This window comes from Bufo bufo, chromosome 1 (genome assembly GCF_905171765.1).
Source record: "Bufo bufo chromosome 1, aBufBuf1.1, whole genome shotgun sequence".
NCBI lineage: Eukaryota > Metazoa > Chordata > Amphibia > Anura > Bufonidae > Bufo > Bufo bufo.
The window spans coordinates 247,385,763-247,405,970 of NC_053389.1; the positions used below are offsets into that span (position 1 = coordinate 247,385,763).

The 20,208-nt window shown below is 43.6% G+C and overlaps 1 protein-coding gene across 8 annotated transcripts in view; it reads right to left on the bottom strand.

Moving 5' to 3' along the window:
* Positions 1–20,208, bottom strand: part of CNOT4 (CCR4-NOT transcription complex subunit 4) — a 90,578-nt gene that overhangs the window by 37,231 nt on the left and 33,139 nt on the right. For 4 of the 8 annotated variants that reach the window (XM_040438308.1, XM_040438313.1, XM_040438320.1 and 1 more), the window contains exons 8-12: positions 18,385–18,540; positions 17,402–17,467; positions 6,333–6,390; positions 3,392–3,641; positions 2,789–3,280 (exon numbers count right to left, since the gene is read on the bottom strand). In XM_040438308.1, coding sequence (XP_040294242.1) covers positions 2,789–3,280; positions 3,392–3,641; positions 6,333–6,390; positions 17,402–17,467; positions 18,385–18,540 — 1,022 coding nt within the window. The remainder of the gene's footprint in view (positions 1–2,788; positions 3,281–3,391; positions 3,642–6,332; positions 6,391–17,401; positions 17,468–18,384; positions 18,541–20,208) is intronic. The other 4 variants (XM_040438344.1, XM_040438334.1, XM_040438339.1 and 1 more) reach the window with 1 other exon arrangement.

Consider the following 20,208-nt stretch of genomic DNA (forward strand, 5'->3'; position numbering starts at 1 on the left):
CAGGGCCACGGAACGGTGCAACGGATGCGGACAGCACACGGAGTGCTGTCCACATCTTTTGCAGCCCCATTGTAGTGAATGGGTCCGCAACCGAGCCGCAAAAACTGTGGCTCGGATGCGGACCCGAAAAAACGGTCGTGTGCATGAGGCCTTAGCTGACCCCAAAATGTGAACCCCATCAAATCAAGCTTTATAGTTTCAGTCCTCGTCTCACCCAGTAATTTATTAGGCAACCATGCAAATTAATATAAGGGGGACTAAAGGGAGGTGCGTGATGTTTAATTTGGATAAGCAGATGTCCACCTGCCCATCCTTTGAAGGCTTAGGTGTCAATGGTGAAATAAATATTTATTTTTCAAATGGTCATAAAGACCAGTAGTTGTCTCTTGGCTGACACGTGTGATGATTTCAAACTAAAACGTAACATTTATTATTCCTATAAATAAAAAAGAAGAACTATAATACACTAACCTTTAAAATTTTCAGCTATGCCTGCTGTATGGATAATTATTATTATTTTTATTGTGGAGCCCTTTAGATAGGTGTGGAGGTGCTACTGACCGCTTTGCTCTCCTGTTTGCTACTAGGCTGCTTTATATTAGCAGCCTCTGCAGCTGAATGTTAAAGCTAGCTCTGTTCCTGCACAGTGCTAAGTCTTAGCACGGTAGCTTAGCACTCACTCTACACTGTCTGCCTATCTAGCTACCACTACTTTATCAATTGTACATTCTGAATCGCAGGCACACACTGTTTAAAAACCATGCTTTACAGCACAGAGTGCTGTAAAGCATGGTTTTTAAACAGTGTGTGCCTGCGATTCAGAATGTACAATTGATAAAGTAGTGGTAGCTAGATAGGCAGACAGTGTAGAGTGAGTGCTAAGCTACCGTGCTAAGACTTAGCACTGTGCAGGAACAGAGCTAGCTTTAACATTCAGCTGCAGAGGCTGCTAATATAAAGCAGCCTAGTAGCAAACAGGAGAGCAAAGCGGTCAGTAGCACCTCCACACCTATCTAAAGGGCTCCACAATAAAAATAATAATCATTATCCATACAGCAGGCATAGCTGAAAATTTTAAAGGTTAGTGTATTATAGTGGTTCTTCTTTTTTATTTATAGGAATAATAAATGTTACGTTTTAGTTTGAAATCATCACACGTGTCAGCCAAGAGACAACTACTGGTCTTTATGACCATTTGAAAAATAAATATTTAAATTGTGTCTCAACACGGTGTGAAGGGTCACCCAAACAGTAATGGTGAAATAAAACCCCCTCCTGCAATAAAATTCCTGACCAGATCAAAAGGGGTATATTCTCTTTGTACACTGAACCCGGCTGATGGCAAACATATACAGCCATGTACTTTGTCATTAGTTGGAGATGTATAGATCTGACTCAGTGCTGTAGAAACAAAACAGGAGTTTACATTAAGACCCATTCGAAAATTACTTCATTTTCACTTTTAATCCATTGGAGCAGTAAAAAACAAACAAAAAAAAGTTGCGAACATGTACATGAGGTTTTAGGAAAGAAATAACTTGCATACACCCACTGAATTTTTGGCAGATTTCATTGAGAACAAGCAACCTGGACGATAGTGAATTCCGACCACTGGACTTGAATTTGGCAGTAGTAAGTCCCCAAGCTCCCATACTTCGGCACAGCCTGGTCAATTTGCTATGTGAGCCCTTTAGGCTCAAATGGCTTATTGACCAATTATTAACTCTAAAATTGTGGTCAAAAAGCTTTCCAAGGACCATACAAAAAGTCACTGACCAAAAAATGTATAAATAAAAAATACACACCAAGAAGGAACTTTGGAATCAAATTAAACTTTGTGTGTATGAATGTAAGGATGATGTATATAAGCGATTACACTACTAGAGTGACTTTTACGCAATGGCTCCCCAGATATTCAGACCAGCAGTTGGGGCAGTGCGTCACTGCATAGCAAAGGCTGGATTTTAGCGCTCACCACTAGGCCACCATACTCGAATCGCTGGATCTCAAACAGAACCTGGATTTGTCTCTAAAGACAATATGGTTCCAGTCAGTAGCAGTCCAAGTTTCTTGATTGTGTCTGTATGGTGGACAACAATACTCATGCTTTTCCGGGGATCAAACAATCCTTTTTACTAGTGGTTTGTCTAGGCCGTCCAGAGCGTGTTCGTTGCAGATGCCCTCATGTAACCACTGGTCCTACTGCCACCTAACAGAAAGGAACGGCCTAGGTGGAGGGCAATTCATTGAAATGAGCATCCTGTTTCTCTCAGTCCAGTGATGCGCCCCCTCTCAAAGTCTGTGAGCTGGGCAAAATGTCTTTGAGTGCATCGTAGAGGCACACCTAGAAGTCAACCATCTCTCACCAAAAAGTTCACTACCCAAAGTAGCCTCAGAGCCTTTTTTAGGGCAGTAGGGGAAGCACTTTTACAGCCTCTTGTGGTAAGATCCAGTGTCTAAAAAGACCACACCAGTAATGATTTACATGTCTACCTGAGGCATAACTGAACCTTGAGTTCTGCAGCAATCTGACATTTCTATCGGAGTGTGCTAATTTTTTGGCAATGAGTGTATAACCAAGACAGGAAAGAAAACTTGAGAACCTATAATTAATGGTGAAACTGTTGGAGATTGTATGGATACTTTTCATCCATAGTTGAGTCAAGTGCCTTTGTTTTCTGTAAACATTGAAAGGTCTGGTAATAAAAACAATCCCAAACTGATAACCAACAAATTCTCAACATCCTCAAGGAGATCCCCTGTAATCAAAGACTTAGGTGCAACCTACCTGAAATGGGAATCCCTCCTAGGCCTGTGTTGTGTTGAGAAGGGTGACTCAAGTCCATGAAATTACTGTTGGATGTTGGATTTGCTGTGTGGTTCAAGTGCATGATGTTATTGCGTGGAAAGGCCATCCACGGATACCGTGCTGCCTGGCCCGGGTAACTGAACGAGTTATAAACTGCTCTGTGTTGAAACGGTGGGAACCTCTGTGGCAAGACGGGAAAGGTGCTAGAGATAGAGTTGGCATTGGCGACTGTGGATGGGTGGAGGAAGCCAGAGCCTGGCCCTTTGGCAGTAGTGTGAGGAGAAGGGTTCTGAAGAGATGTGGGTGATAATGCAGGCTGGTCTTGGACAGAGAGTTCTTTCTCAATCAAGTCTGCTAAGGCTTTGCGGGTGATATCAAAGGGATCAAAACCTAGGTCATCCTCTTGCTGCTTAGAAGAGCCAAAGCCGAATGCTGCTTGCCAGTCCGTAGATGAGGAGACCGGAATAGTTTCTGGGTAAAGAAAGGAAAATAAATGTACATTTTACCTGGGCTGTGTCACTACTGTGGCTGCATCAGACTGTCAAGACTTTTTACTGAAAAGGGCAAAGAAATTATAGATACCTGATGTGAAAAGACTTTGAGGTTCTGGAGCTGTGGGCCATTCACTGGATGTCTGTGGGGAACTGGGAAATGTAGGGAGACCACTGGGGATAGGGTTAGGGTGTCTGAAGTTGTCTGAGAATAGAGACTGTGATTCTGTCATAGCGTCCTCGAAAGGAGACCTTGCACTGTGATTGGCTGAACTGATGGGGACAGTGGGGTTGGGTTTTGATAAACCTGGCGGAGGTGATGGGGTGTCACTTGGTAATATCTGTGGATTTAAAAAAAATAACCATGAACTATCCACATCAGTCCTTGTCATTGCATAACTCATTGGAAGCCAATACCCACACATGGGGAGAACATATGAAACTCAAAAAGATGTTGCCTTGGATTCAGGACCCCAGTGCTGCAAGGTAACAGTGCTCAATAGTAAAATGCTACTTAGACTCATTTCTCTAGTTTACACTTGACATTAAGGCTAAATGCACACCATCAGGATTGCGTGCGGGAAAATACGCACCGTAGGTCATGTACACTGTATTCTACGAGAATTTGAAATTCTCAATGCACATGATGCCGATTTTTTCCACGCGGATTTTAAAATCCGCAGCATGTCTTTTTTTCCTGACCGGATTTTCTTTTTTCACTTAGTAAAATCCGCATGCGGAAAATATGCACCAATGATGTGGATTGACCGCACATATTTGCCTGCGAACACCTGCGGATTCTCCGCACATGAATCCTGAACGTGTGCATGTACCCTAAAAGGATTGTCCACTTCATTACCATCAATGGCCAATCCTCAGGACAGGCCATCAAAATCAGATTGTTCAGATGTTTCAGAGTAGCTCTGGTGCCGGAAATACACATCTACATCCATTGTGTACTGGCAGAAGCTTGTAACTGCTGCGCTGCTCCGATTCCCCTCAATGGGGGCAGTGCTGCAGTAACCAGCTCTGTCTACTACACAACGAATGGAGCTACGTAAGCTTTGGTGCCAGAGCTACCCTGATCTGATACCGATGACCTACCCGGAGGATTGGCTACCAATAATAAAGAGAGTAGACAACCTCAAAGGGGACACTGCCATCAGACATTTGTTTTATCACATATTAAAAGAGGCGTTCCTATCTGGTAGGAGCGGGCCCCACACTGGAACCTGCACCTATACTTAGAAAAGAGTCCGCTCGTCTCTCCAGAACAGGACCCCCAATTGAACAGAGCTGTGCATGCGCAGTCACCCACCATTCACTGCTATGAGAGTTCTGCAAATAGCCGAGCATTGGCTCAGTCTTCTGGCAGTTCCACAGCGGTGAATGGAAAGGTCGCCGCACTTGCGCAGTACACTCTCATTCACCACTATGAGACCTCTAAAAATAGCTGGGCACGCTTGCTCGGCTATTTTCGGAGGTCCCACAGCAATGAATGGAGAGCAAGCCACCCACACTTTCCTACACTTTTGGAGTCCTGTTCTGGACATAGGAGTGGGTCCCAGAGGTAGGACTTGCACCGATCAGACATTGATGACATATCCTAGCAATAGGCCATCAAGGTCCAAAGTGGGCCAACCCCTTTAATAATCTATAGGAATATTTTAGGCAACTTATTATTTTCTGAAGTTACTCCATGTATACTGGTCCCTGTCTAGAGTGTAACTTATTTTATGCACTTATATAGCGCTACTATATCCTAAGGTCCCTATCAGTATATCTTTTGGAGTGTGGGAGGAAACCGGAGTACCCGGAGGAAACCCACGCAAACACGGGGAGAACATACAAACTTTATGTAGATGTTGTCCTTGGCCGGATTCGAACTTAGGACCCCAGCGCTGCAAGACACCGTGCTGCCCAACTTCCTTTCTGTTTGCACTTTTAAAACAGCAGAGTCTCAGTCCATGTGCTCAGTCAGATCAGGGAGGAGTAAGAGGTGGGAACTCAAATACAGCAGTGCACCTTCCGTATGCTATCCCAGGAGTGTGACTTGGGATGGCGTCATTACATTTATCAATGCAATGCTCCTAAGCTGATCCCCTTCTATTTTGTGAATATACAAATCACAGTACAGAGTACAGGCTCATTTACATGCAGAAGTCATCCTCTGTATATGGGGATGAATGATCAGTACTGCGATCATTCTGTACTCCTGTACAGAATCACTGTTTGTAGCTGTTTACACAGGACAATGGGCTGCATAAACGACAAGTCACCTAACCAATGAGTGCTTTGCTCATTTTTCTAGTAATTGTGGGCACATTTACATGGGGCAATTATCAGGAATGAGCGCTTGTACGAATGTTCAAATGTTCATCCTCGATAATTTCCTCAGTCTAAGTAAAAGGTGCCTTTACATATGGCAGATTCTTTTTCAGAAATGTATGTGCTTGAAAATCAGTTCCAGTCATTTGAATGGGGCTTGAGGCAATTCATGGGTTTGTCACCAAAACAATCCCATTCAGACTAATTGAGCTGATTTTCAGGTGTAGAAATTTTTGTAATAAAACCTGTGGCATGTGAAGGCACCCTTAAAGGACCATCTGCAGATTAGCTTGACATCTATTGGGAACAAGGATTTGTACAATCCAGTGTTTAAAATCAGCCGAACATCACCCTCTGTAACGAATGTGGGGATAATTGCTGCATGTAAATGGGCTCTAAGTCAACCTTTAATCAGAAAGCTTTCAAAACTTGAATGCAAAAAAAATAAATCAGTGTATACTGACATCTTTTGGAGAAGGCAGAAAGGCCGTTGTTCCACACGGGCTTACTCCTGTAGGCACTGTGGTCCAGGGGGTAGTGCGTTCACCGATTTCTCACTCCTATGACATGAACCATTATGTACTCCCCCCCCCTCCTCCCCCATATAGAGTCTCAGGCAGAGAGAAGCACACAGACTTCGATACACACCACATAATGGATCTATAACGTGTATACAACTTTCTATTCCGCACTTTTTCACTTACCTGTTGCAGGTTATCTCCGTTCCCTATACTCAACGACTCTGATGATTTGTCGACAGAACTGAAAATGGAAAAATATACGACGTGGTTACAATTTACAGGCCAAGATGAAGGAAAACAATCCAGAACTCACTGCTCACTCACTCAGGTCCAAAAATATTGGGACATCGACACAATTCTAACATTTTTGGCTCTATACACCACCACAATGGATTTGAAATGAAACAAACAAGATGTGCTTTAACTGCAGACTGTCAGCTTTAATTTGAGGGTATTTACATCCAAATCAGGTGAACGGTGTAGGAATTACAATAGTTTGCATATGTGCCTCCCACTTGTTACGGGACCAAAAATAATGGGACTAAAATCATCATAAATCAAACTTTCACTTTTTACAGTCTGAAGTATGGAACGCATAGACACCACCAGACGCTGGGTTTCATCCCTGGTGATGCTCTGCCAGGCCTCTACTGCAACTGTCTTCAGTTCCTGCTTGTTCTTGGGGTATTTTCCCTTCAGTTTTGTCTTCAGCAAGTGAAATGCATGCTCAATCGGATTCAGGTCAGGTGATTGACTTGGCCATTGCATAACATTCCACTTCTTTCCCTTAAAATACTCTTTGGTTGCTTTTGCAGTATGCTTTGGGTCATTGTCCATCTGCACTGTGAAGCGCCGTCCAATGAGATCTGAAGCATTTGGCTGAATATGAGCAGATAATATTGCCCAAAACACTTCAGAATTCATCCTGCTGCTTTTGTCAGCAGTCACAACATCAATAAATACAAGAGAACCAGTTCCATTGGCAGCCATACATGCCCACGCCATGACACTACCACCACCATGCTTCACTGATGAGGTGGTATGCTTAGGATCATGAGCAGTTCCTTTCCTTTTCCATACTCTTCTCTTCCCATCACTCTGGTACAAGTTGATCTTGGTCTCATCTGTCCATAGGATGTTGTTCCAGAACTGTGAAGGCTTTTTTAGATGTCGTTTGGCAAACTCTAATCTGGCCTTCCTGTTTTTGAGGCTCATCAATGGTTTACATCTTGTGGTGAACCCTCTGTATTCACTCTGGTGAAGTCTTCTCTTGATTGTTGACTTTGACACACATACACCTACCTCCTGGAGAGTGTTCTTGATCTGACCAACTGTTGTGAAAGGTTTTTTTCTTCACCAGGGAAAGAATTCTTCGGTCATCCACCACAATTGTTTTCTGTGGTCTTCCAGGTCTTTTGGTGTTGCTGAGCTCAGCGATGCGTTCCTTCTTTTTAAGAATGTTCCAAGCAGTTGTTTTGGCCACGCCTAATGTTTTTTCTATCTCTCTGATTGGTTTGTTGTGTTTTTTCAGCCTAATGATGGCTTGGTTCACTGATGGTGACAGCTCTTTGGATCTCATCTTGAGAGTTGACAGCAACAGATTCCAAATGCAAATAGCACACTTGAAATGAACTCTGGACCTTTTATCTGCTCATTGTAATTGGGATAATGATGGAATAAAACACCTGGCCATAGAAAAGCTGAAAAGCTCATTGTCCCATTAACAAGAGGGAGGCACATATGCAAACTAGGGATCGACCGATTATCGGTTTGGCCGATATTGAGGATTTTGAACGTTATCGGTATCGGCATCTATTTTGCCGATATACCGATAACGTATGGGGAACACAGAACGCGCTGCTCTCAGCGCGTTCTGTGTTCCCTCCGCAGCACAGGGGAGAAGGAAGCAGTGTCTCCTCCCCCCTGTGATGCTGCTGCTGCCGCCAATAGCAGGAGAGGAGACAAGAGGAGGGGAGGGGCTGTGGCCGCTGCGCCACCAATGAAGATAAGCCTTTCATTCATTCATATACAGGAGGCGGGAGCTGGCTGCAGAATCACATAGCCGGCTCCCGACCTCTATGAACGGCAGCTGCGGTCCGCGGTAGTTAACTCCTCAGGTGCCGCGGATCGCAGCCACCGCTCATAGAGGTCGGGAGCCGGCTATGTGATTCTGCAGCCAGCTCCCGCCTCCTGTATATGAATGAATGAAAGACTCCTCTTCATTGGTGGCGCAGTGCGCCCCCCCCGAGCCCCCCAGTATTAATCATTGGTGGCGCAGTGCGCCCCCCACCCCAATGCCGGCCAATAGTAAAAACATTGGTGGCGCAGTGCGCCCCTCCCCCCCACCCAGTATTACTCATTGGTGGCAGTGGCCACAGGATCCCCTCTCCCCTGCTCCTCCGATCGGAGCCCCAGCAGTGTAAGCCTGGGGCTCCGATCGGTTACCATGGCAGCCAGGACGCTATTGAAGCCCTGGCTGCCATGATAAGCTCCATGCTGCTGTGTGCACAAAGCACAGAGCAGCAGGGACAGTGTGAGCTCCTATTCACTCTGATAGAGATCTATCAGGGGGAATAGGACAAGGGTTCTAGTCCCTAAGGGGGCTAAAAGTTAGTAAAAAAAAAAAAATACAAAAATATTAAAGTATAAATGAAAAAGATTTATAAAAAAAAAAAAATACACATTAACAATAAACCAAAATACACATTAACAATAAACATATTAATTTTCAGCAGATTTGTGTATGAATTTTTTTTTTTCTCAAAAATGAAAATTCCCAGAATATCGGTATAAATTATCGGCTATCGGCCTGAAAGTTCACAAATTATCGGTATCGGCCCTAAAAAATCAATATCGGTCGATCCCTAATGCAAACCGTTGTAATTCCTACACCGTTCACCTGATTTGGATGTAAATACCCTCAAATTAAAGCTGACAGTCTGCAGTTAAAGCACAAATTGTTCGTTTCATTTCAAATCCATTGTGGTGGTGTAGAGAGCCAAAAATTTTACAATTGTGTCGATGTCCCAATTTTTATGGACCTGACTGTATACTGCACAGGAACACGGTTTAGGAATATTCGTAAGACTATAACCGTCCAGGGTATCACAACGATTCTGAAACATAATTGCAAGGTATGATAACATTTAAAGGCTATGGACACCTTTGGGGACAATTTGTTTTTTTTTGCTTTTAAGGCTACTTTCACACTCGCGTTTTGTGCGGATCCGTCATGGACAGATCTGTTTCAGATACTACAACCATCTGCATAGAACTGATCCGTTTGCATTATCTTTAACATGTGTATTTTTAGGACCTTATAAATTTTTTATTAGTGTATTTATAAATTGGCTTCTATGTCTTACTTTATTGATCACAGAATTTATGATATAATCATTTTTGGATACTCATTGGTCACTTTTAGTAGTTTTCTACTATAAATTATGTATACTCTTCAGGGCACTAATAATCATGTTTACACAAATACATTAATTGACTATTATATTCCATGCTTTTAATTGGTACAGTGATAGGGCGAAACTACCCCGGAATATATATTTGTAATATATCCTTGGCATGTGGTTGTAGTGAAGAAATTTAGATGGTTGCTAAGATAAATTTCGATCAATAGATATCCCTTAACTATCTTGTAATCTAGCTTATTATGTCCATCTTATGTTGATGTTCTCCTGAGATCAGGATATGGGCAGGTTGCCCTTCTCTAAAATGGCGCTCCTGGCAACATCATGTGATCGTGTGTGATCATGTGTGTCTGTAGGCATCGCGTTTCACGGGACCGGTATGATCACGTGATCGCGATATACTCAGAAATGTCGCAATATTTCGGAGGTCGCTGGAAGTTACAATACGGCGGATCAGGTGGTCAATGTGATCACGTGACCGCCACTTATCGCGCTACTTGGCTTGGATGCTTGTGAATTTCTGATGCGAGACTGCCCTTAAGGCCCCATTCACATGTCCGAAATTTCATTCTGCATTTTGCAGAACGGAATTGCGGACCCATTCATTTCTATGGGGCCGCACGATGCGGGTCCGTATTTCGGTTCCCGAAAAAAATAGAACATGTCCGATTCTTATCCGCAATTGCGGACAAGAATAGGCATATTCTATTAGTGCCGGCAATATGTGGCCCGCAAAATGCGGAACGCACATTGCCAGTGTCCGTGATTCGCGAAACACTTATGGACGTCTGAATGGAGCCTAATAATGATACTGCCTGTGGTTTTCCAGGTTTGGGGGGAGTATGCACTCATGGGATGGGGTATAAATAAGAGGGGGTTGTGATGGTTGGGTATGCACCCAAGAGGAAGCGAGGCGAAACGCACGTCAGGGGTGGGTTCCCTCAAGGACTTCAGTCTGTATGTGATAATCCTGCCCTTTTTACATATTTGGTGTTTATTTCACGGTATTGTATAGCATATGCTTTAGAAACAGTCAGCCTAACTTGGGATATATTATTGTGGCATTTGTCTTTTATATTAGGCCTTGGTTACTATTTTTAATGTGGCTCACAATACCGTGGGCAGGACTAAGGTGATATATGCAAGTGTGGTGTATTACTAACATTTGGGGTTGATTGCACATTAAGTATATCATACACCCGCTGGAAATATATCTAACGTGACCGTGGAAATTTTGGGGTGAATATTTTTGTCATCGCACTTCATGTATTGCTGCTATTTCTTTAATTATGCTATTTATTATGTGTTGTATTAAATTGTATCAATAAATTATAACTTTACATTATGTGTGTGTGTCTGAATATTTGGCGAGTATCTTTAAACATAGCCAAGATGGATCAGTCTTGAACACCATTGAAAGTCAATGGAGGAAAGATCCATTTTTCTATTGTGCCAGATCGTGTCAGTGAAAACTGATATGTCCCCATTGACTTACATTGTGTGTCAGGACGGATATGTTTGGCTCAGTTTCATCAGACACACACCAAAACGCTGCAAGCAGCATTTTGGTGTCCGTCTCCAAAGCGGAATGGAGAACTGAACTGAAGCAAACTGATGCATTCTGAGCGGATCCTTATGCATTAGAAAGCAAACTGATCAGTTTTGGACGGCTTGTGAGAGCCCTGAACGGATCTCACAAACTGAAAGCCAAAACGCCAGTGTGAAAGTAGAACTCCTCATTTTGGGCTAAAAATCATTTTTTAAGTTATTCTTTTTGCAGACGGTTGCTCCCGAGTCCCGTCAGCTGAGGGCTTACATGAGCCTTATCTATGATCTTCTGACCTCAAACACTCATTTAGGCCATATTCTTAGCAGTTTGATAAGAGTTTAGCTATAGAGTGTTTATGAGATCAGAGATAAGGCTTCACATGAACCCTCAGCTGATGGAACTCAGGAGCGTCTGCAAATAGACTGATTTTTAAACCCATGTATCACAAAAACTGCTGAAAATGTTTAATAACCAACAAAAAAATTTTTTTTTATATCCCCGAAGGTGTCCATAGCCTTTAAAGGAAAACGCAACATTAAAATGGTTTCAAAATCTAAATAAAAAATGTTATTTGGCTCGGTAAACCCTTCCGATTCCTCATCTTGCACATGAGGTTTTTCCTCTTCATTCACATCTAAAGTTCAATCCAGAAGTTTGCGGGTATCCTGTTGTACATTATGGGTGGCTGGGTGAGTTATGCAGTCCCAGTCAAGCTGGTAAGCCACATGTCTGAAAGCAGAGTGGAGCCAATCTGCTAGACATTTCTAAAGCAACTGAAAAAATCTGAGAGCAGCTTTAGAGGTGAATGGAGAAGTCAGAACAAATCCAGTACTGCAGAGATTTATAGTTACTTTCCTTTTTCATGTACATTTAAAATTGTGAAATGCTTTTCCCGTCCGCAGTCTTACAGTCCTGTAACACAACTCTAAAAAAGGTCAACATCACTACAAGTTAAAAAGAACTAAAAAAAATAAAAATAAAAATCACACACTGAAATATAAAATGAAGACAAAAAAAATAAAAAAATAACCAAAAGATCATATACAAGTGGTCACTGCACAAAGTAAAACGACTACACACAGCTATGAAGCCAAACCATGCTCATGTGTGGTGGCGAATGTCCTCACCATTTTGACTGTAAATCTTGGGGCTATCTGCCACCACAGGTAGTCGGCATTTTGCCACAAGCATCCCGCCGCACCATGGGGTCTCACATCTCAGAGACCCACACTTGCTTATTCCTAGTCATTGACTAGTAAAATAATAGGAGAGCTCTGGCAAGCTAAACACTATAGTTATAGACCACGCAAGCTGCATTAGTCCTCGACCTCCCCCCAATTTCCAAGTACATAGAAGAAAGAACCCAAAAACCAATAGGTGTAAGGTCCTGCATAGGAACGTCACTGTCAGACAGTTATCAGGTCTAGGGTTAGATGTTAGCATCTCAGAGCACACACGGGAAAAGGGATAAACATGGGGTGCCAAGTTGCACCAGTTAAAGTTCTCGAGAGTCTTTTGAAGATGCATGGACATAATAAATAAGACTGAAGGGCAGAGCTGTTATGTCATACAGTAAGACTGGAGGCTACATGATGAAGCACATGGTGCCACAAGGAGGAATAGCTACAGGTGAGAGAGAGGGGCGCGTAGGCAAAAGTGATCCAAGTAAGGCACATGCATAGTAATATAAGAGAAGACTGAGAAACAAGGGGTTCTGTGGGCAGAACAGCCAGCATTGATTTAACTAGAAAAAAAAAAAAACTTAGACATTTTTATGATTGACTTTTATTCATTTTGAGCAAAAAAATTATTTTTTCTTCAATTTGTGTTTATTAAAATCTTTTAGACGTTTTTTTTAGGTATAGGGGTTTAAAAAAAAAAAAAAAAAAATCAGCCTGTGAGTACCGTATCACTGACAGCTCATGTGGAGCCTTATCACTGATCTTCTGACCTCAAGCACTCATGGCTAAACTCTTATCAAACTAATAAGAAAACTGCTTTAAATGAGTGTTTATGAGGTCAGGAAATCAGAGAAGGTTTCACAAAAGACCTGACAGAATTAACAGGGACAGTGTGCAAACAGACAGATTTTTCACCCCTGTAGTTAAAAAACGGCTGAAAACTTTTAAAAGGGGTATTCCCATCACATACAATGGGGGAATATCGCTAAGATATGCCCCCATTGTCTGATAGGTATGGAGCGGGGAGAGCTGTGGCTGGAGGACCCTGGGTTTCCCGGGGTCCGTCCACCACCAAGTGCTGCTCCTCCGCTGCTAAAGCGCGGCCCCTGCTCCCATAAATTTCTATGGGGCAGATGGAAATGGCTCAGCCAGCCCTCTGCTATTTTTGGCGGCCTCATTAAAATGAATGGAGGGCGATTGCCCATGTGCCCTCCATTAATTTTCCAGCTCTGTTCTCGCTGTAGGTGCGGGTCCCAGAGGTGGGACCCGCACCTATCAGACAATGGGGGCATATCCTAGCAATATATGCCCCCATTGTATGTGATTGAAAAAAACCTTTAATTGAATATTTTGTAGCCCAAAATGAGTAAAATGCAAACATTAAAAAAATTGCCCCAGAGGCATAGCCTTTAAAGGAGTTCTCCAGGACTGATTTGGTATCCTTAGGATAGGTAATCAATATCAGATTAATGTTGGGAACCATGCTTGGTTACACACTAGGCACAGCGCCATACCTTTAGCAGTGGATGAGCCCGCTATATCACCGTCCTGTCCAGTTCATTTGAATGGGAAGGCAATTAACAAATCCACAGTGCTGGGTATGGTAAATGATAAAAGGGATCCAATGGTAACTGGAGATCTGTGGGCCCTTCAGTCAGCAGACCAGCAGGGGTGCAGTCAATTGGACCCCGTCTGATCTGATATTGATGGTGTACCCTATAGATGAAATCCATATTCTATAGTCATGGAAAACCCCATTAATAAGGCCTCATGCACACGACCGTTGTGTGCATCCGTGGCCGTTGTTCAGTTTTCCGTGATTTTCTGCGGACCCATTAACTTTCAATGGGTCCGTTGAAAACTCGGAAAATGCACCGTTGTTCATCAGCGGCCGTGATCCGTGTTTCCTTTCCGTCCAAAAAATATGACCTGTCCTATTTTTTTGAAGGACAACGGTTCACCGACCCATTCAAGTCAATGGGTCCTTGAAAGAACACGGATGCACACAAGATTGGCATCCGCGTCCATGGCCGTAGGTTACTTTCATACAGACGTATGCGAAGATCCGTCTGCATAAAAGCTTTTTCAGAGCTGAGTTTTCACTTCGTGAAAACTCAGATCCGACAGTATATTCTAACACAGAGGCGTTCCCATAGGGATGGGGACGCTTCTAGTTAGAATATACTACGAACTGTGTACATGACTGCCCCCTGCTGCCTGGCAGCACCCGATCTCTTACAGGGGGCTGTGATCCGCACAATTAACCCCTCAGGTGCCGGGTTAATTGTGCATATCATAGCCCCCTATAAGAGATCAGGGCTGCCAGGCAGCAGGGGGCAGACCCCCCTCCCTCCCTCTATTGTATTTTCATTGGTGGCACAGTGTGCGCCCCCCCCTCCCTCCCTCTATTGTATTATTTTCATTGGTGGCACAGTGTGCGGCCTCCCCTCTCCCCCTTCCCCCGATCATTGGTGGCAGCGGAGAGTTCTGATCGGAGTCCCAGTTTAATCGCTGGTGCTCCGATCGGTAACCATGGCAACCAGGACGCTACTGCAGTCCTGGTTGCCATGGTTACTTAGCAATATTAGAAGCATCATACTTACCTGCTGCGCTGTCTGTGACCGGCCGGGAGCTCCACCTACTGGTAAGTGACAGGTCTGTGCGGCGCATTGCTTAATGATCTGTCACTTACCAGTAGGAGGAGCTCCCAGCCGGTCACAGACAGCGCAGCAGGTAAGTATGATGCTTCTAATATTGCTAAGTAACCAAGGCAACCAGGACTGCAGTAGCGTCCTGGTTGCCATGGTTACCGATCGGAGCCCCAGCGATTAAACTGGGACTCCGACCGGAACTCTCCGCTGCCACCAATGATCGGGGGAGGGGGGGAGAGGAGGAGGCCGCACACTGTGCCACCAATGAAAATAATACAATAGAGGGAGGGAGGGGGGCCGCACACTGGCCTCCGATGAAAATAATACAATAGAGGGAGGGGGGGGGGCCGCACACTGGCCACCAATGCAAATAATACAATAGAGGGAGGGAGGGGGGCCGCACACTGTGCCACCAATGAAAATAATACAATAGAGGGAGGGAGGGGGGGCCGCACACTGGCCTCCAATGAGAATAATACAATAGAGGGAGGGGGGCCGCACACTGGCCACCAATGAAAATAATACACTAGAGGGAGGGAGGGCCGCACACTGAGGGGTTAATTGTGCGGATCACAGCCCCCTGTAAGAGATCGGGTGCTGCCAGGCAGCAGTCATGTACACAGTTCTTAATATATTCTAACTTGAAGCGTCCCCATCACCATGGGAACGCCTCTGTGTTAGAATATACTGTCGGATCTGAGTTTCACAATCTAAGGGTCCATTCACACGTCCGTTTTTTCTTTCCTGATCTGTTCCGTTTTTTCAGGAACAGATCTGGACCAGATCTGGACCCATTCATTTTCAATGGGTCCTGGAAAAAATCAGACATTGAGCTGTCCGTTTTTTTCCAGGACCCATTGAAAATGAATGGGTCCAGATCCGGTTCAGATCTGTTCCTGAAAAAACGGAACAGATCAGGAAAGAAAAAACGGACGTGTGAATAGACCCTAACTCATATCCGACAGTATAATCTAACAGAGGGGTTCCCATGGTGATGGGGACGCTTCAAGTTAAAATATACCATCGGATTGGAGAAAACTCTGATCCGATGGTATAATAGGGGCTCCTGACTTTACATTGAAAGTCAATGGGGGACGGATCAGTTTGCAATTGCACCATATTGTGTCAACGTCAAACGGATCCGTCCCCATTGACTTGAATTGTAAGTCAGGACGGATCCGTTTGGCTCCGCACGGTCAGGCGGACACCAAAACGACTTTTTTTTCATGTCCGTGGATCCTCCAAAAATCAAGGAAGACCCACGGACGAAAAAACGGTCACGGATCACGGACCAACAGAACCCCCGTTTTGGAGACAGTGAAAAAATATTGTCGTGTGCATGAGGCCTAACTGTGTACCAAAAAAGTTCTACCACTTTGAAATCTCCTTTGTCATTCAGATCACCACCACTTTTCAAGAACTCTGCCTACTGTCAGTGAATGAAAAACACCGGTTACATCCAGTGGCTGAAGACTGACCCGGACCTAGTCCAACTGACACAGGCGCAGAGCTTGTTATAGTATACATATGTTTAGTCCCCTTTAACAAGCCAAACCAACTGTGTCCATGACTGAGTAAGTTTTTCAGCCTCTGTATGTAAACAAAAAAATATTTCTGTTCACTGGGAGCAAGCAGAGATATTAAAAAAAAAAAAGGATTTTTTTAAATTTATTTTTACGTTCCACAAGTAAACCACTGTTTACAACATGAGGAAAAACTCTTCCACTTCACAAACTTTATTTCAATTCACTATTGCTGCTTGCCATCGGTGAATTAAGATATCTATAGATTACATCCAAAGGTTGCAAACTGGGTGTCAGTTCAGCTGACCCAGGAGGGGGGCTTGTATATCTGTATCCGAGGTCTCTTATGCTGCTTACAGAGTTGTAAAGAATGTTCCCATTCACTGACAGTAAGCAAAGATCCTGAGATTACTTGCTAAAGTACAGGAAAGTTGCAGAATTTTTTCATTTGCAATGACTAAACTTTATTTGCAAGGAGGCATATTACACAGCATGTGCCTAGCTCTAAGAAGAGGACACGTTACCTCTCCTGACACGTCTGTCTTAGTAAATAACAATTCAAGAACAACCACCCTAGAGCAGCCTTTCTTATAATTACATGTTGTGCTGTTCCTCTACTATTCCTCCAAGAAACAAATGGGTTGACAACTGGGAGTTGCTAGTCCAATCAGTGCTGCTAGTATGAGACTGTGCAGGGAAATGTCCCTTTATAAAAGGAAAAGTTATCAATTTATTGATAAATGTTTGGGAGAAATAACCGAGGAATGGTACAATACAGAGTAATAAGAAAAAATGCTCCAGAACTGCTACTAAAACAGACATGGCAGGAGAGGCGACAGGTCCTCTTCAAGTCATCATCTAGCTTCAGTCTTGGGGTGATATTTCAAATCCAAGAAAAAAAAATAAAAAATTATAGCTCTACATACCTTGTATCGTCCTCTATGACCCTGCCAAATTTGGAAACATTATGCTCTGCGGTATCCCAAAACAGCCTAAAAATTTGCAAGAAACAGGTTTTGTAAGCAGCAAGGTGTGAAAAACAGTCAGGTGGTCTGTGGGAGTGTGAAACAAAAAAAGGGGGGTAAGCTATATCTACTGGAAAGTAAAGGGACATTAAAGAAATCGGGTCAGAAAGTCGAGGGAAAAGATTTTTATCTCTTGTCATTTACTGTCACTTTAGTCACAATTTAATACAATGAGGGAGAGGTGCTACCTAGTCCATGTACTTAAAAGTCCTTTCCAGCTGGATGCCAGCTTCCTATATACTGATAGTATGACAGCCAATCAGCATCATAAGACAGTTCTCTGAAGGGCCAATTGGTAGAGCGCAGTATTCAGGCACGATATCCCCAATATCCTTTTCAGTTAAATGCCAGGTGCAGTATACATCCTCTCCAACTATGGGTCTGAGAACCTGTAGGGTGAAAGGGCTTAAGCACCCACATTGTAACCCTTTATGGGCCAGTGCACTGCATTCTCCTATGCCAAATACAACACTTGCATTCTGCTGACCGCTCCTACAGGGAGGGAGGACTATGATAACAGAACCCCTAGACCAAGCTAAGTTGATATGCAGATGATGTCTCTGGCATCTAGCTCATATGACACAGCACCCAACGCAATACTGAAGGGTGCCAATAGGCAGCTATGAAACCCATGGTAGCACAATCTCCTCGAAAATGGGCTAACAGAGGAAGGGTCTGGATCTGCCTCCCCTCACATCCCCCCTATGCAAAGAGCTTGTCCAACGCCTTAAAACAAGGGAAGCAGCAGTCACTGAAAAAGTGGAATGAGGTCACATGGAACAGGTGGGACAAGACAAGACGGAAGACGGGAAACTGAAGAAGGGGGGGGGGGGGAGAATTATAAGAAAAGTGAACCACCCAAAATGAAGAGGTAGCTCAATTACCCAAAGTCTGAGTCTGGACCGTCTGGAGTCAAATGGTCTGGATCTAAGCCATTGTCTAATATAGGAGGCGATTTTCTGTGTTCCAGTGTTAAACCATTGGTGGATCTGCTTGAACTCTGTAATGATGGCCAGGCGTCTTTGTTATTACTGTTGGGTCTAAAAAAAATTAAAATAGGGAGAAAAAAAAAGGATACAAAACAGGAAAGAAAAAAAAAGCGATGAAGAAATTAAACAAGAATGCGCAAAAATAAGGCAGAAACACAACAGCAAAAAATTCTATGAGGAAGAAAGGAAAATAGAACAAAATGTCTCGAGTCTCAAAGGTCACGAATGGAGATTGTAAACCGACTGTCCCGACTTCCAAAGAAACAACTAGAGACTGACCAGGTCCGGCAGAAATCCTCTGTGCTGCTGTGGTCTCTGCTGCATCACTACTTGTCCCCCTCCATCACCCATCAAGACTGATACTCTGTGCTGCTTGTGAAGCCCAATCTCATCGGATTTCAGACATGACACTGTCCAGTTCACATACAGGCCTGCCCTCGCTACCACCCCACGTATGTACGGGCACAGACCCCACTTCTAAGGGTACTTTCCCACTAGCGTTTTTCTTTTCCGGTGCCGAGTTCCGTCCTAGGGGCTCAAATCCGGAAAAGAACTGATCAGTTTTATCCTAATGCATTCTGAATGGAGAGTAATCCGTTCAGGATGCATCAGGATGTCTTCAGTTCAGTCTTTTTGACTGATCAGGCTTTTCAGAAAACCGTAGCATGTTGTATTTTTACCTCCGGCCAAAAATCCGGAACACTTTGGCTGAACGCCGGATCCGGCCTTTTTCCCATTTACTTGCATTAACGCCGGATCCGGCTTTTGCATGTTAAACCCGAAAAATGTGAAAAAAAAGTTAAAGTCCATAAATGGCGGATCCGTTTTTTCCAATGCATTTTTTCATTGTGCTCAAAATCCTGATCAGGATTCAAATGTAATCAGTTTTCACACGTTTTTCCGGATCCAGCGGGCAGTTCCGGTGTCGGAATTGAACGACTGATTAAAACAACGCTAGTGTGAAAGTAGCCTAAAATATTCTGCATCTTATTGTATTTCCAAACTTTTTTTTTTTGCTTTTTTTGCTTTGAACCATTTGTATGTTCTAGCCCTAATACCATGTTTAGTGCTGCATGGTACTTCATCCATATCATGTTTGCATGGATTTTTCCCTGGTGGCAGAAATCAGAGGCCTGCAGCTTTAGGGTAGAAAATAGCTATGACCAAATGAATGGCAGTGCGGATTCTCACTGCCAATGGAAGGTGGACTCTGTGCAGCACAAAATCTTAAAGGGGTTGTCTCATCCTCAGACATTGGGGGCATATCACTAGGATATGCTCCCAATTAGTGATGAGCAAAGCGAGCGTCGAGTGTTCCATCCGAAGTCGCTTCATTCAAAACTTCGGATTAATACTGTATGGAGATCGGTCTCCGTACAGTATTAAAATGTATGGACTCCGGTGAGCCAAAGATAGTCATCCGTAAAGTTGATTTTTAAAGTGGGAAACCACTTTAAAACTTGAAACCGAACTCTTCTTCAGTTCCGAGGTACCAGTTGGAGCCGAAGCAGAGTTAGGTTTCAAGTTTCAAAGCGGTTTTCCACTTTAAAAATCAATTACCAAAGTTATTCAACAAAGTCACGCACGACTTCGCGAATAACTAACTTGGGCTCATTGGAGCCCATAGATTTTAATACTGTAGGGAAATGGATCACTATACAGTATTAATCCGAAGTTATGAACAAAGCGACTTCGGATGTAGCATCCCAAGCTTGCTTC